This window comes from Cupressus sempervirens, chromosome 3, assembly GCF_028749045.1.
Source record: "Cupressus sempervirens isolate cs-2001-9-10 chromosome 3, ASM2874904v1, whole genome shotgun sequence".
Lineage (NCBI taxonomy): Eukaryota > Viridiplantae > Streptophyta > Pinopsida > Cupressales > Cupressaceae > Cupressus > Cupressus sempervirens.
Window position 1 is genome coordinate 136,526,780 of NC_143120.1, and position 15,358 is coordinate 136,542,137.

Here is a 15,358-nt window from a genome sequence, read left to right on the forward strand (position 1 = left end):
TTGGAACACTACGACAATTTTTAGCTAGTTTTGGATTGATAAAACTATAAGCATCAAATATTGTCTAATATTATATTTTAAAATTTTGTAAAGTTAAATAAAAATATATAATTTTACTAATATATAAAGACATTGTATACTTTGATTTCCATCCACCTTCGACATTCATTTCCCCCTTTTCACACTTCTCTTTCCCTACTCCAGCACAGGCAGGGACTCTAGCTGCTCATGTTGCCCTTGTTTTGTGTAGGAATCAATGTCAAATTGTGACAAAGGCATCTTCAAGAAGTGAAGATCAACAACAAAGAAGCTACATATTTCAATGTAATCGATTAATAAGTTAATTGTTTCCTTATGTTTATTGTGAGGCAACTCTCAACTATTTTTGATATTAAAGCGGACAAATCTTAATAGTCACTATAAGTTGTTATCATTATTAATTGGCCTCAAATATTTAACTATGTTTTACTATAGGCTTAACCATCATTTTGGTGCAAGTGCGATATATTTCTTTACATGTAATTTATTAGAAAAGTAATTGTTTATCTTGATTAATTTCCATATTTTGCTTAAATGATCTTTTCTTATGTTTTGTTTTGTACACCAAGTGATATAATTCAACACACATGTGCATATAAAGTTTTTATTAATGACTTTCATTTATTAGACCATCACTTTTTTAATAGATAATAGGGGAAAAGACTCATAGTCACTTCGGCTAACTTCTTACATCTAGAACTCCTAAATTGTAAGTGGTATTTTGTTAATCTTTTCAGTATAACTTTGTAGGTGAGTGTTAAGGTTCCAACTTTTAGATATTCACGGATCTCATAGATATCTCCATAGAAATTATAGAGTGCATAGTGGTCAAAAAGTATCATTTCAAAATGTTAATAATACATGTGTTTAAATTTTTTACTAAGTTTATTCCCCTAAACCTTGGCTATTTTGTTTTACATTTTTATAATGAAGAAATGTACAACCTAATTAATGGATGCGGCTATCCTCACACAAAAATGTACAATGGACCATTTTTTATAAGATCGAAAACATCATGGATTTTTTTGAAAATTCCACTACTTGATCTTCATGATCTACAAAGGTTGTAGTCGAAAATAATAAAAAATTGGAAAAAATACATTACATTTTTGTAATTAGGAAAAAAATGAAAATTAAAAAAATGACTTTATTTTATCTTTGATACATTTTTGTGGGAGATTAGCCTATACCATTCATTAAAGACATTAATAAAAATAATAATCATTCACATTTAACATATATTTTCTATAAAAAAATTTTAAAAAAATTTAATCAATAAACATCATGTAGTATAGGGGAGAGTAGTGGTGAGGGCTAACTTCATCAACATGTAGCCGCTACATGGGATGTCGTAAGACCTTTGTTTTTATTTTTTGAAATGTAAAATAGACATTGAATTACCTACAACTAAGATTTGAAGGTGTGACTCATCACACAACTCGTTAAAATAGTGCACTTAGTGAAATGTGTCTAAAAAATGACTTTTTGAACATTCGACCAAAGGTTAATCTAAAAATCTCTACTAATTGAATTTAAAATTATCATTTGTTGTTAATAAAGTATTGTATAACTATATAAAATGTAACATATATGTAACTTAAATAGACCAAATAGTTATTATTAATCATAAATATTTGTTATATATAACTTTTATATATAACATAAAAGGACAAATACTTCAACATAAAAAGAATATTTGTTGTTATAAAAATAACACATTATTATGCAAAATACAACCTATATCCAACACATAGGGACCATTAGTTGGACACTAATTTTTTTTGACAATCTCACACATTTCATGAGAAAATACAAGGCATTCATTTGTATTCACTTTTTACATTTGTGATGATACATATTATTGGTATGGTTTACTGTATGCATATAAATTGCTACCCCAATAGTGGTACACATAAGAATAGTATGTGTACACTAAGATATCAATGTTTATTTAAGTGAGCATATTATGTTTCGAGTGACATACATATATTAGATAGCTATGATATTTTGTTCGAGACAAAAAGTTATTTATTTCACTCATTAATAAATTCATTTATTTATTTTTTCTATAACATTTATAAGTTTTCATGTGTTCAAAAATTAGTGTATTTTTTATCAACATTTTATTTTTTTTTATTTACAAATAGATCAATTAATTACAATATATATAGTAAAAATGTGTTGGATGATTAGAATCTATGTTCACCATAGAATGATCCATTATTGGACCCCACTCCACTATTGGGTCCTCTCCCCCAACAATGACTTCCAGTTCAACCTTTTTGGTTGGAATTGGAGAGCGAGGAATCACGAATTACGGCTGTGAATTGTTGTGCACATAGCATTGAGGGGGAGCACGTGATATCCGCAACTTGAATGGACAAGATAAGACAGCTGAAAAACTACTCTTCCAATAGTATAACACTTTTTTAATGCACTTTTCAAACATTTCGAAAGCACTTTCTTCCCATTCATTTGGCTTGCAAAAACGGTTTTGTAGCCAAAAGTCTCTTTTGCTTGTGAGTACATGTCCATTTGTGAAGAACATGCCAGCGCTCCATCTTGTTAGAAATTAAAATTAATAATTACATGCCATATTTTAAAGTAACATACTTTTTATAGTAAATGTCTTATATACATATACACATTTTATTTCTTTATTTATTATTTATTTTCAATTTTTAATTTAAATTTTTAAAAATGCGATAGTTAAAGTTTATTATTGCCTTTTATATGTACTTGTGGCTGATTATTTTCCAGATTTTCCTGTTTATAATTCTTCCATTTGTATAACTTCTGATTTAGTTTTTATATATTTTTTGTATTAACATTATACTTGTTTACTTTATGAACTTCCTATAATTCTGATGATAGAGTGTGTTTCAAATGCTAATGAAAAATAACACATAATCAAAATCAAAAACAATAAGTGAAGACAATGTTGGGTGGGGGCCTTAGCTCGGTTGGTTAAATCTTTCCTGTTGCAGCGGGTTGGTCACGGGTTCTAGTCTCCCCCCTCCTCGTAGTACCGATAGGTGTGTTACTTTATAGCGGGGTTCCTGCAGTCTAATTAAAAAAAAAGTGAAGACAATCTTATATCTACATATATTTTTTAAAAATGTATAATCTTAATAAAATTAATTAATTTTATAACAATAAAGTTGATGTTATCAACATCAGCCACACAATCCAACAGATTAAAATGAAGGACCCACATTCTTTTAGCCAATTAAATCAAAAGGCCCGGGGAATATTTACTTAGAAAAGAAACTGAGATAAATGATAAATGAAAAGCATGTGGATGCAATCAAAACGCCTGCTGGGCACATGGGCATCTTGCCGTACTTCGAATTAAATATGAAACAGAAGAGTCTTTACCAGTTCCAACCGCTCTCTTGAAAATTGTTGTCATATTTAATGATTTCTAAGAAAAATGGGTAATCTTATTCACACGCATCTATATTAACAAGAGTTACCCATGGACAATTCTAGTCCAAGCAAAGATTTCAAATATGTAGATTCTGTAGACTATAATTCACATGAATTTAAGACTCTGTACAAGTTAAAGCATCCCCATAAAGAGCTGAATGAGTGAAGCAATCAAACATCTTTTATTTTCCGACTCTGATGACATGTATTTTGTCAAGCTCTGCATTGAGATTGTATTGCACTCCATTTGGGCCCATCCGCCATGATTATGAATGTCTGTGTTTGGGCCCTTGGAGATATTATACAAATAAATAATTGACTATCTAAGGATATTTTAAGACCATATAAGCAACATGCATATCATAAGATAATATACTGTGGACATTTTGATAAGAGCCTGCAATAGATTTTGGTTTTTTTGAGTGACTGAATTTGTATTTAATTAGACTGCATTGTGCCAATTATCATATTGCAACTGATAACCAAATGTTTTATAATACAAAGCAGAAAATAAATTTTTGAAAATATCCAGTCATAAGAGTTGCAAAGTTACTGTTCAAAACTTTAAAAAACGGCAGTCAAAAAAGTTACGGTAAAGACAGAGATATGGAATCGAGAGATCAGTTGTACTTTGGTAATTAGTTAAGACAACGACTCTTACTGTGTCTCCATTTGTAAAGTTTTTTGTGTTCATACCTTTAGTTCTTGGTTAATCTTTACTGAGCGGTGGAGAAGAGTTCTCTTCATTAAGGAATCTTTTTTTTTTTGAAATTTCTTTAAGGAATCTTGATTACTTTTTGTTCGATTGAGGAAGTGGTTGAGAAGTTTGTTTCTTTTTATTAAAGCATTAAGGTTATTGATTATTTTATTATGGATAAAATAAAAAAGAGTTGATATGACATTTTTTGGGGAAAAAAATGAAGTTGTCTTTTTGTTTGATAGATATTTTTAATGATCATATATAAGATCGATATTTGTTTTATTTATTAAAGATAAAGAAGTTTTCTTTCTTTTCAAAGATAAAATTATTTATCTTTGTAATGGTCTATTTTTATGGTTGATTTTTTTTTGTACCGAACAGTCTAGAGAGCTTGCTATCAATTCTTTCATCTATTGTGATGTCAATAAAATTATAATTCTTTATTATTCCAAATTGTCTATCTTTGACACAAGATCTTTTGAAGTAGTACTCTTCAATTCCTAAACTAGTCTGATCTAAGAAAATGTGAAGTACTGATTTAGCAATTTCCTAAAAATTATGATGATTAAATTAATTGTTTCGACCAATCTTCAACAGACCCAACACTCGTAAATATCTAAACTAAACTAACCCAAAGTTCCTAAAACTCTGTACTACAGCCGAAACCATCAGACTTTTTTTTTTTAATGCAAAACAAATAAACACAACAATTTCGAATTTCAAAATGTATTAATGAATTTATCTAATGAATACTTTGAAAATAGATAACTAAGAGTAAGTATAAAATTTTATAATACTGATGACTTTCTTTTGGAAATAGATAACTAAAAAATTCAAATTCCATTCCACTCTAAACTGATTTGCTTGTATGAACACGTTGAAACGTTTAAACATCTTATCCTCCCCAAAATATCCAGAAAGCACATTAAATATTGAAATACCCAATCGTTTAAAAGGAGGTAAAATAGAGGCCGTAATTATAGACCAATTTGGAAACTCCATATAATGATCCCAAAGTCCACATATTTGATCAAACTCAGCTTTCATTCACAGACCACAGCACTTATTGCACCAAACAGTTCTTGTAACCCTCAAGTCTACAACCTTATTATCAGAAAGCCAGTAATTACGGAACAAAGGTAATCTTTATCCAATGTACCTCTCAGAGAAGTCTACAACCTTATATCACGGCGCATTCTCGTAAAGTTGATTGAAAAGGAAAGATATCCACACATATGGAAGCCATTAACATATTTCCCAATTGTATAGGAAGATTCATGAAGCTGGGTGGTGACTGTAGCAAAGAAGCAAAAGTATGAGTGTAACAAAACAACTTAGACCTTTTTGAAGACAAGCCAAAATGAAGAAGACAATATGGCTCACAAAGTGTCATGTACACACACAAGCAGGGAAGAGGACTTGAAAGAAGATAAGAGCTTAAAACAGCCAAGATGGTTTTTATTTGGACTTGAAAATGGCTGATTTGTTGTAGCACTAATTGGGATTTCAATTTTAGTCAAAACATTTGGAAAAAAAAAAAAAGATTCAGTTTTCCAAAAAAAATTAAGTCTTATAAAAAGGAGGCGAGGTTGGTTCCATTGATAAGAGCTTTTTATAATAGGTCTGAGATATGCGATCCATTTTTCCCACAATTTACATGGTATTGAATGGTATTTTGGTACAGCATTACTGATCAGTTAGTCTTATCAGATTCCCACAATCTAAATCAATGTATTATTTTTTCTAGATTCAATTGTGTAATACAATCGAATTCAAGAAAAAAGAATACATTAGGGATCAGATTAAAAAAGTATAAACTTAAACCATAAGATTTTTTCTCACTGATCAGATTCAAAAGTTAGTACTGACCTGTACTGTTGCCATCTTCATCCATATCTTTTAGAAACTTGTCCTGCATGTTGGAAAAAATGTCACAAAGTTATCAGTTATGTGCAGAAACCATATGCATGGGGTCTACTAAAGTGGAATCTTGTACAGAAAAAGAGTTCTTGCAGATGCCTTTGTCACATGATGCCTCTGATACAAAAGTTTGTCACCCAAACCGAATAATTCAGGAAAGTACAGTAATGGATATTAATCAGAGTAAAGATATTACTAAAACCCTAAGCTAACTTAACTCTTACAAAAATTCAGGCCAGTATACCAACCGGATATCCCTGCAATTACCGTCCAAGCTCCCAAAGGATGCCGAGCATTCTAATGAACAAAATAATGTATTAGAAACCTCGTCTTAAACTAGGCTAATCGATCTTATTAGAGCAAACGATTCAATACAAAAGAGAATGAAATTATAAATTTGAAATACGATTATTGAAATTTTTTCTTCATTGATATTTCGGAATACATTCTATAATTCATTATTGTTAAGCAAAGTAATGATCCAGGAGATTAAAAAGTGGAGGATATTTTGAAAACAGAACATCCAAAGATGTAAGCTAATTGCAGTTGCAGTGAAGAATGAACAATACATGCAGGTGAGCAGAGGCCCGTACTCATCAGAACAAGTAAATAGATGAATCGTCTCCTTTTAAAGTCATCAAATTGAGTTTGATTAGGCAGCACTTACACCTAAATTGCATCATATGATGATCTTAATTCATGCATCGAATGATAATACGAAATTCAATCATTAATGTCATGAAAAGTGATGCTACTGGAATTAGCAGCATGTAAACCTAATAATTCCTCTTTTAGTTAGGTTTCAAACCTTTGATTAACGATCACTTGAAAAGCTCTCACTGTCAAAGCATCAACAACTCAAAATAACTGAAATTGGTGGAACACTTTCAGCAATACAAACCAATAGTAACTTTACAGGTCAAGGTCTGTCAGAACTGCACCAGCTGGACATTTATCTGCAACAGATGAATACTGACCGAAATTTATCTTTAGCTAGAGAAGTTTCAAATCTCAATAATGCTACGAATACAAGGCTTTGTTGAATTGACAGAATCCTCAGAGGCACAATGTTTGGAATTGTCGCTTCTGTAAATTTGTTGTTAGCAGTTCAAACAAATCTGAAATTTACAGCATTCACAGAATTTTGGAGAAGAACATCAATCAGACGGAAACTGAATGCTGATTTAAATTTCATTGGTAATCATTTGTTTCTAAACTATAATATTGAGATCAGAAAGACAAATCTGATATCAATCAGACTGTGGAAATCACAAATGTCCCAATCTTTATCTCAAATATCTCCTGTGAGGAGCATTAAGAAAGAAAATCCGTTCAGGTGAAGACAAAATATGATATAATACAGAGCACATAGACCTGATATAATCATTGTAAACATTCAAAAAAGTTTATCCAACAAAATGGTTTCGCTTGTGTTCTTTTACCATATAACATACTTGTTTCAATTGTATTCTTTTACCATATCATATTAAATGATCCATCATCAGACCGGATCAGAAGAGCATATAAATTTAAATCCCGGAGATAGGCAACGCTCATGACACAGAACAAAAGTAATATATAAATAACCACACAATTATACATTTGCGAATCTCGATTTCTGCCATTTCCTCACATGTACCGAAAAACCAAACCATTACATAATTTTACAATATACCGCCTCCCATAATCCCCAAACAGAGACTTCCCAACACACAATACATAAAGAAACAGAGGCCTACAATAGGTAAAGATCACAAAAGCTTTCAATATCCTGCAGTGGAAGCGAGGTTATTGACCAGAGCAAGCGCATTACTGATCAACTTAGAAGAACTCTGCACACGCCCTTGGACGAGCGTTTTAACCTTCCCATTTCCAGCGGCCTGGAAGCCATTAAGACAACTGTCCTCGTTTGTCAGGGCGGCACTCATCCAAGTCTGCACATTGCTCATCTGAAACCTGAAAGTTCCGCGCTTCAGATGCTTCAGCTCGGCCAGAGACTGGCTGATCTGATCCGAAGTATCCCCGAAATTCTCCACGCAATCCTTGAGCGCCGAGCGCTCCATTTTGCTCAGGCCCTTGCTATTTTTTGCCATTCTAACAGCCCAGGCCGAGGTATTTCGGGCATTGGCGAGGCTAACACTGACGGAAGCCTTTACGAGGTCGCTCTGGCTTTGCTTGGCCTGCAGAGAGGGTGCATAAGATCTCAGAGACGCCACGCAGACGTCGGGATAGCGGGTGATTTGGCAGGAAGATGTAATGAAGTCGGCGCCTGAAGGATACGCCGCGGCGAAGGATGTGAGGATTGCAAGGAGGACGAAAAGGGGGAATACAGAGGTGGAGTCCATTGGGATTCGATCTCGCGACGTGCTCGATGATGAGGATGGATGAGCCGTTGGGAATGATTTATAAGCCAAATAAGCGAAGTCGGTGGTCTCTCATGGGACCCTGGGTGTAGTAAGCGGGGCATCATTTCCTTGCAGCCTTAATCTATGGCAGATTGTTGTCTCCCCCATAAATCAAACATGCTGTTTTCAGGGTTGGCTGGTTGGCTGGTTGGTCTAATTTAAATTCATTTGCAGAATAAGTTCAACTACTTTTGTTTTTATATATGGAGAGGATCTAGTAGTAGTGAGTGTAGTAATAATTTTTCGAAAGTCTTTTAAAATAGATTTCGTGATTTCAAATCATTTGAAGCTTTTCAAGCTAGATGTGCTGATTTCAAAGCACATTTGCATAATATTTTCAATAAGTGATTTGGTAAGGTGTTTAATTATGATCAATTTTTATAAAATATGGGGAAGGTTTTAGATTGCAATTGGGGGCCACAAGTTAGTTGTCGTTCATATATCCAATGTTGTTACGTTAGCTATTACTTTTTATCCCTAATTACTACCCAAAAAAAACTCGGTACCTACACAAAAACATGCCACAGCAAATCACCATGAACACCAATAGTCATTTGCTTTTTTTCATTTTTTAGTTTTCTTGATTGTTGATTGGTCCATTTGTACAAAAAGTACTATAACGGCTATTAGGGGTTTTTGTGGCAGGTATTGTGCGAACATTTTAAAATGACAGTTTTAGATCACCTCGCACTCTATGAGTTCTACAAAGAGCTCCATAAATGCAGGAAAGCCGAAAGGTTGGTCTTAAACTCTTCACTCACCTACCGAGGTTCACCGAAAAAATTGACAAATTTTGACATACGGATTAGGAATTGTAGGTGCACAAAATACCCTAGGCAGTTACTGGATCGTTTCCCCTATCAAATATGATGTTAGGGAACAATAGTTAGAATGTGGGCTCTTAAACATTATATGTTAGTGGAGGTGTTTGGGCCCCACACTTATGCATTTTACTGCTAGTATATAGTAGGTAAAAAGTCAAAGAGTCAAAAAAATCACATATAAATAATAGCCCACAATATATATATATATATATATATATATATATATATATATATATATATATATATATATATATATATATATATATATATATATGCCTAAACATAATAGAAAAGTTGTATATTGTCCCAAATTCAACTTGTCCAAAGTATCGACATGATTTGACTTGTTGTTGAGAGGGCCACTCACAACAAAACCTAATTTTAAATAAACCCAAAGCCAAAAGATCACAAATCAAATTGTTAGATGCACACATGAGGTTCGCTAATTAAAGCTAATCCACAATGTTAATCAAATATTGTCGTGTGGATTGTAAACAAGTTGCATATTGAAACTATAAAACAAGTTACATATTGCTGTGGGAATGTAAACAATGAAATCACTACCTCCTACTAAGATGACCACCCTAATCTATTGATATGACTATGTTCCTTTGATCCAGCCACAATGTTGCTTTATTCCATCTCAAGTGTAGAGCTTTTGGTCATTTCAATATTAAACCACCTACATTCACCAATAATGTTTTTATAAAAAACCCCATTTCACATTCAAATGCCATCACATTTGAGTTTAAAGCAACAAGATGATTTCTCACAATTGGAGTTGAACATTCAAATTCAAATTTAAAAGAGGACACATTAAATGCATAACACAAACAGAGTGAACTTGTTTCATACAAATAGACTTTAAATTGTATCATTGTCAAAAGTTAGCACCCATAATTGGAAGCTCTAGGACCTATTAGATCCCATTTTGATTTCAAATCATTTGAAGTCTTTCAAGCAAGATGTGTTGATTTCAAAGCAATTTTAGATTTTTTACAATAACTGAATTGGCAAGGCTTTTAGTTATGATCAATGTTTTATCAAATATGGTGAAGGTTTTAGATTGTAACTATCAAATATGATGATAGGGAAGAGGAGTTAGAATACAAGATCTTAAACATAATATGTTAGTGGAGATGTTTGGACCTCACATTTATGCATTTTACTACTAGTATGTGGTAGGTAAGAAGCCAAAAAAATAAAAATTTAAAAAAATCACACATATAAATAATAGCCCAAAAAATATATCTCTGACAATGAATATATGTTCTATATATATGCCTAATTATAATAAAAAAGGTTGTGTGTCTTGTCCCAAGTTTAACTTGTCCAAAGTATCGACAAGTTTTGACTTGCTACCTTATGGATCGCTCACAACAAAATGACACTCAAACCTAATTTGAATAAACCCAAAGAAAAAATATCATAGATCAAATTGTTAGATGCACATGACATTTTCCAACTAAAGCTAACCCATAATAAAACCCAAATATTGTCACATAAGTTGCATATTGAAACCATAAAATAAGTTGCATATTGGTGATGGAATGTAAACAATGAAACCACTACTTCTTGCTAAGATGTGACCAACCTGAACTATTGATATGACCATGTCCCTTCCATCCAACTACAATGTTGCTTCATTCCACCTCAAGTGCATACTTTGTGCTCATTGATTTTAAACCACCTACATTCACCATTTTTTTTTCTCTAAATACCCCAATTCCCATTCAAATGCCATCAAACTTGAGTTTAAAGAAATTAGATGATTTCTCGCAATTGAAGATGAACAATCAAAATTAAAATTTAAAAGGGGACACAAAATAAATGCATCATAACAACAGAGAATACTTGTTTCATATAAGTAAAATTGAAACTATATCATCCTAAAAAGTTAGTACCCATAAATGGAGGCTCTATGACCTATTAGACCCTATTTTGATGATTTCAAGGTCTAAATGTTTGTTGTGTTTGATCACAAAAATTTGCATTTTCTTTCCCCACTTATTTTCATCCTCCTTGACATCTATGGGAAATTTGAGCTTATTCTACCTAAGACAAGTTGACTAGTTGACTTAAATCTGGGATTTTTAGGCCTGATGGCATGGGATTCCTCTAAGGTTTAGATTTGTGATAATCCTTGATGAAATTTGAATTTTGAAATGGATCACAAAATCACATCGCCTCCTCATTTGCAAAAACATTCCATAACATGGTTTCATGAGCAAGTGTAATCTATCATCGAGCATCCAAGTTGTGTAATTGAGCATTTGGATTTAGGACTTGAAGGCAAGCATCCAATTTAAGATCTCCAAGTCTTCATTTCTTTGAGATCCATCCAAGAAAATTTAATCTTCTCCATTTGATGCAAGTTTCTCCCTAATGATGGCCAAGTAGATGAATTCTTAATCAAACAAGTGTTGATCTATAAGTAAGTTTGACAAACGAGTGTCGACACACTTAATCATCTTCATATACATGTTGAGTATACAATGAAAGCCGAGCTAGAATTTCTGTATGTGCCGAGTCATAGAGAGTGTCGAGAAAACTATAGTTGCTACTGAGCACAACACATTACAGTTGATGCCGAGTGACTCAAGATCCAACAGGTGCTAAGAAAAGCAGGAATTCAATAGTTGCCAAGTGACATAGTAATCCTATACGAGCCAAGTAATTCAAGAATTAGTAGAAGCCGAGCAATGCAGAAAACTAACAAGTGTCGAGTAATGCAGAAACTACAGTAAATACCGAGAAATCCATAATAGATGGTGTTGAGCATCAGTATTACTTCATGTGCCGAGCAATGTAGGATCAACATAAAAGTTTGTGCAATTGCAAGCCAAGATGAAAAATGGTTATGCATGACTCATTGATAGGATAAAAGGATAAGATCAAATCCTCACAATCACCTATGCGATCTTCATGCAACCACTTAGAAAATTGGAGATTGCATGCAGCCAATGGGTGAATTTCAAGGGTTTGAGTAGTAACATTTTAATCAAGGATGCATGACAGACCACTAATCTTTATAAGGGAGTCTTGATGCCATTGAACATATAGAGGAGAAAGGAATCGTGAGAAGAAGAAAAAGTAGAGCCTATTAAGGTCGTTGCAGAACATTGGTGTCAAAGATTAAGAGGAAAGGACAACATTTACACATCCAGTTGATTAGAATAGAATAAGGAACACAATCAGCAAATCAGATCTAGCATAGATCAGTTAATAGTAGAGCAAATCAAGTACCTGAGATCAGCATCAGAGATTGCATTAGATCAGGTGTATTATTCTAATACTCTCTCACAATTGTATTAGGAACTTGGAAATCCCATGGACTTGGGTAGGTTTAACAACCTTATGTAAATCCTTTAACAAGGTGGCATTCTAAGTTGAATTTTCTTAAGTCCTCTAACAAGGCACACTCCTAACACGGTGTAGAAATCCTTTAACAGGGTCACATTTAACAGTGTGTTGTAGCCTTTAACAGGGGAAACCATTAGAAGTGGTTGAAATCAATTGCTGCAGTAATTTTGTGGTTATCATCCCCACCCCAGTTTTACCTTCTTATTCCTAGAGGGTTTCTGGGTTACCAAAATCTCAAGTGTTATGTGGTGATGCATGTTTGTTTCTCATGATTATTTAATGTTTATATGCATGCATGTTAATTTCAGTTATATGTTATTAAGGGTTTAAAAATGGATAAAAGGCCAGTACTTCTGATTCACCCCCCCTCTCAGAAGCATTCTTCACATTAAGACATTCCAACAATAAGAAGATCCACACATCTCTCTCTCTCTCTCTCTCTCTCTCTCTCTCTCTCTCCATGTGGTTATCAAGCATACATGCATTCAAGATCTAGGATTAGAAATCATAACTCTATACATTTGTGAAGACATATTTGATTTATCTCATTCCAAGGTCAACTCTTTGGATTCCAAACACATTTCAAGCATCTTCATGAATATGAATGATTATTACATCCATTCATGAGGGTTTTCATACAAGGTGAATCAATAATTTTCTTTTCACTTACTCTCTATTATGTGATTTAAATTCTATTGGAAATGATTGAAAAGCTCATGAAAGAAGAGTAATGGAATTGGTAAATAATTTTTTCAATCATTATTTTGTCATTGATGTCAAACTTGCTACTTGCAAGAATGACAATTGCTTTAGTGATCCAAATACTATAAGTTGGTTGATTGACAAGGAGGTGGCAATCAATAAGATGTAACTAGAGTACTTAGAAAAACGTTGAAGTTATGATGTTGTAATGATGTATAAGGATCAGCTAAGCCATTGATGAAATAGTGTATTAATGACATACTCTAAGACACAGAGGATAGACACACCAAGACTGTCATGTCCCCTATTCAAATAATTAAAAAAAAATAAACTTTGTTAAGGCAGGCAGGCTCCAAAAAGGTGAAATTTCGGAAAAAGGGGTTAATCTTTGGAAACCAATGGACTAATAAATAAAAATTATTATTAAATTATATTTTATTAACCCCTCTTGGACGTGGGTTAGGGTTATGCCCTCTTTAAAAGGGGTTTGGAGGCATTTTGGGCTCATTCTACATCTTGATTCTTGCTAATTTTCTTGTTGTTCTTCAGAGGCTGCGAAACCTGTGGAGAAGGAGACCCAAGAACGGGAGTTTGCAGGTTTCCAGGAAGGCTAAGGACGGGAGTTTGAAGCCATTCCATGTGCATGCTCATACAGAGTTTGCCCTTGTGCTGAATAGTGCCGATTTGGGTGTTTTCGGGGATTATTTTTGGTTTGAATTTGGGTTTTCAGTTGAGTGTTTCATATCAGTTTGGTTTGCTATTGTATTTCAGACTTTATGATGTTAAAATAGAGCCGAATATATGTATTGGGTCGTGATCAAACTTCTGAGATAATTTATGAGTGTTTTTTGGTGTTTTCGGGCATTTTGGTGTTAATTTCGGGAGCCCGATTGAGCATAGTTTTGCTCTACATTTGTGATCTGTTGTGTAAGGGCTGTACAAATCTGGAAATGTCATTTTGTAGGCTGTTATGCTGCTGAAATTTCTGTAAAAATGTCCATTTTCAGATTTATTAACAATTTGTGAAGTTGTGAATTTTTTTTGGCACTAATTTGGACATACCCGATTTGGGTTTTATTGGAGAATTGACAGATCTTTGTAATATTGGTTGTTTGATTTTAAAGTTCTGATTTGAGGCTGGAAATATCATAAAAAATTAGTAAAGGGACATTTCAGTGGTATCAGAGCCGTGATCTTGCCAGCCTGAGGGTTTGTAGAAGTTGCATGTCAGTTTTAACAACTACCCAGATCTTGCATGTCAAGTTTTGATAACTACCCAGATCTTGCATGTCATATTTTATGATTGCATGCAACTAAGTGAAAGAGAAAAAAGATATTTGCAGCGAGAAAAGAATAAAGAAATTTTGATCAAACCCCCAGTTGAAAGCAAAAGTACAAAATCCAAGGAAGAAAAAAGTATGGCTGATCCAGATGAGATGGCAAAGAAATTCTTCCAAGACATCCAAAATACTCAGAAGCAAACAGTGGATGGTTTGGCGGAAACTAGAGAGGCTTTGCGAATATTGACAGAAAAATTACAAGGAATTGCATCTATTAATGAGAAAGGGAGCACTTCAGAGGAGCCGAGAAATGGGAGATCCACACCATCTAAATCATCCAAATCTATTTTCTTGCCTGCAGATGAGCCACCAGTACCAAATCCAGCCATTAATCCAGTGGAAGAGGTTACAGGTAATTTGATTACATTAAGAGCTACTTACAATGGCTTAGATGATGACTTTCGTAGTTCAGTTCCTTTTAAAGAATATGTGGATATGATGAACGCTTTGATGCCCAAGAAAGAGAATAGGAGGGAGCATGACACAAGTGGAAGAGAGCTCAAAAATAAAATAAGCAAGTTTACAGCGCCTACTTTTGATGGAACAAATAAAATTTCAGCTAGAGCATGGCTACAAAAATTACAAACTTTCTTCACACTCAACCCCATGAAAGAGAGTGATGCTATTCAATTTGCA

The 15,358-nt window shown here is 33.4% G+C and overlaps 1 protein-coding gene and 1 long non-coding RNA gene across 2 annotated transcripts; both read right to left on the reverse strand.

The window, feature by feature from the left end:
* Positions 1-5,080: 5,080 nt before the first annotated feature.
* On the reverse strand, positions 5,081-6,833 carry LOC149565130 (uncharacterized). Its single transcript, XR_016361999.1, has 4 exons — positions 6,658-6,833; positions 6,337-6,385; positions 6,038-6,080; positions 5,081-5,462 (listed from the first exon to the last, which is right to left on the reverse strand). It is a non-coding gene; the product is annotated as an uncharacterized LOC149565130 (long non-coding RNA).
* An 811-nt stretch (positions 6,834-7,644) lies between these two features.
* Positions 7,645-8,619, reverse strand: LOC149565131 (pectinesterase inhibitor 3-like). Its single transcript, XM_089818678.1, has one exon. It carries the CDS (start codon positions 8,431-8,433, stop codon positions 7,852-7,854), a length of 582 nt encoding a protein of 193 aa, XP_089674804.1. The 5' UTR covers positions 8,434-8,619; the 3' UTR covers positions 7,645-7,851.
* Between the last annotated feature and the right edge of the window lie 6,739 nt (positions 8,620-15,358).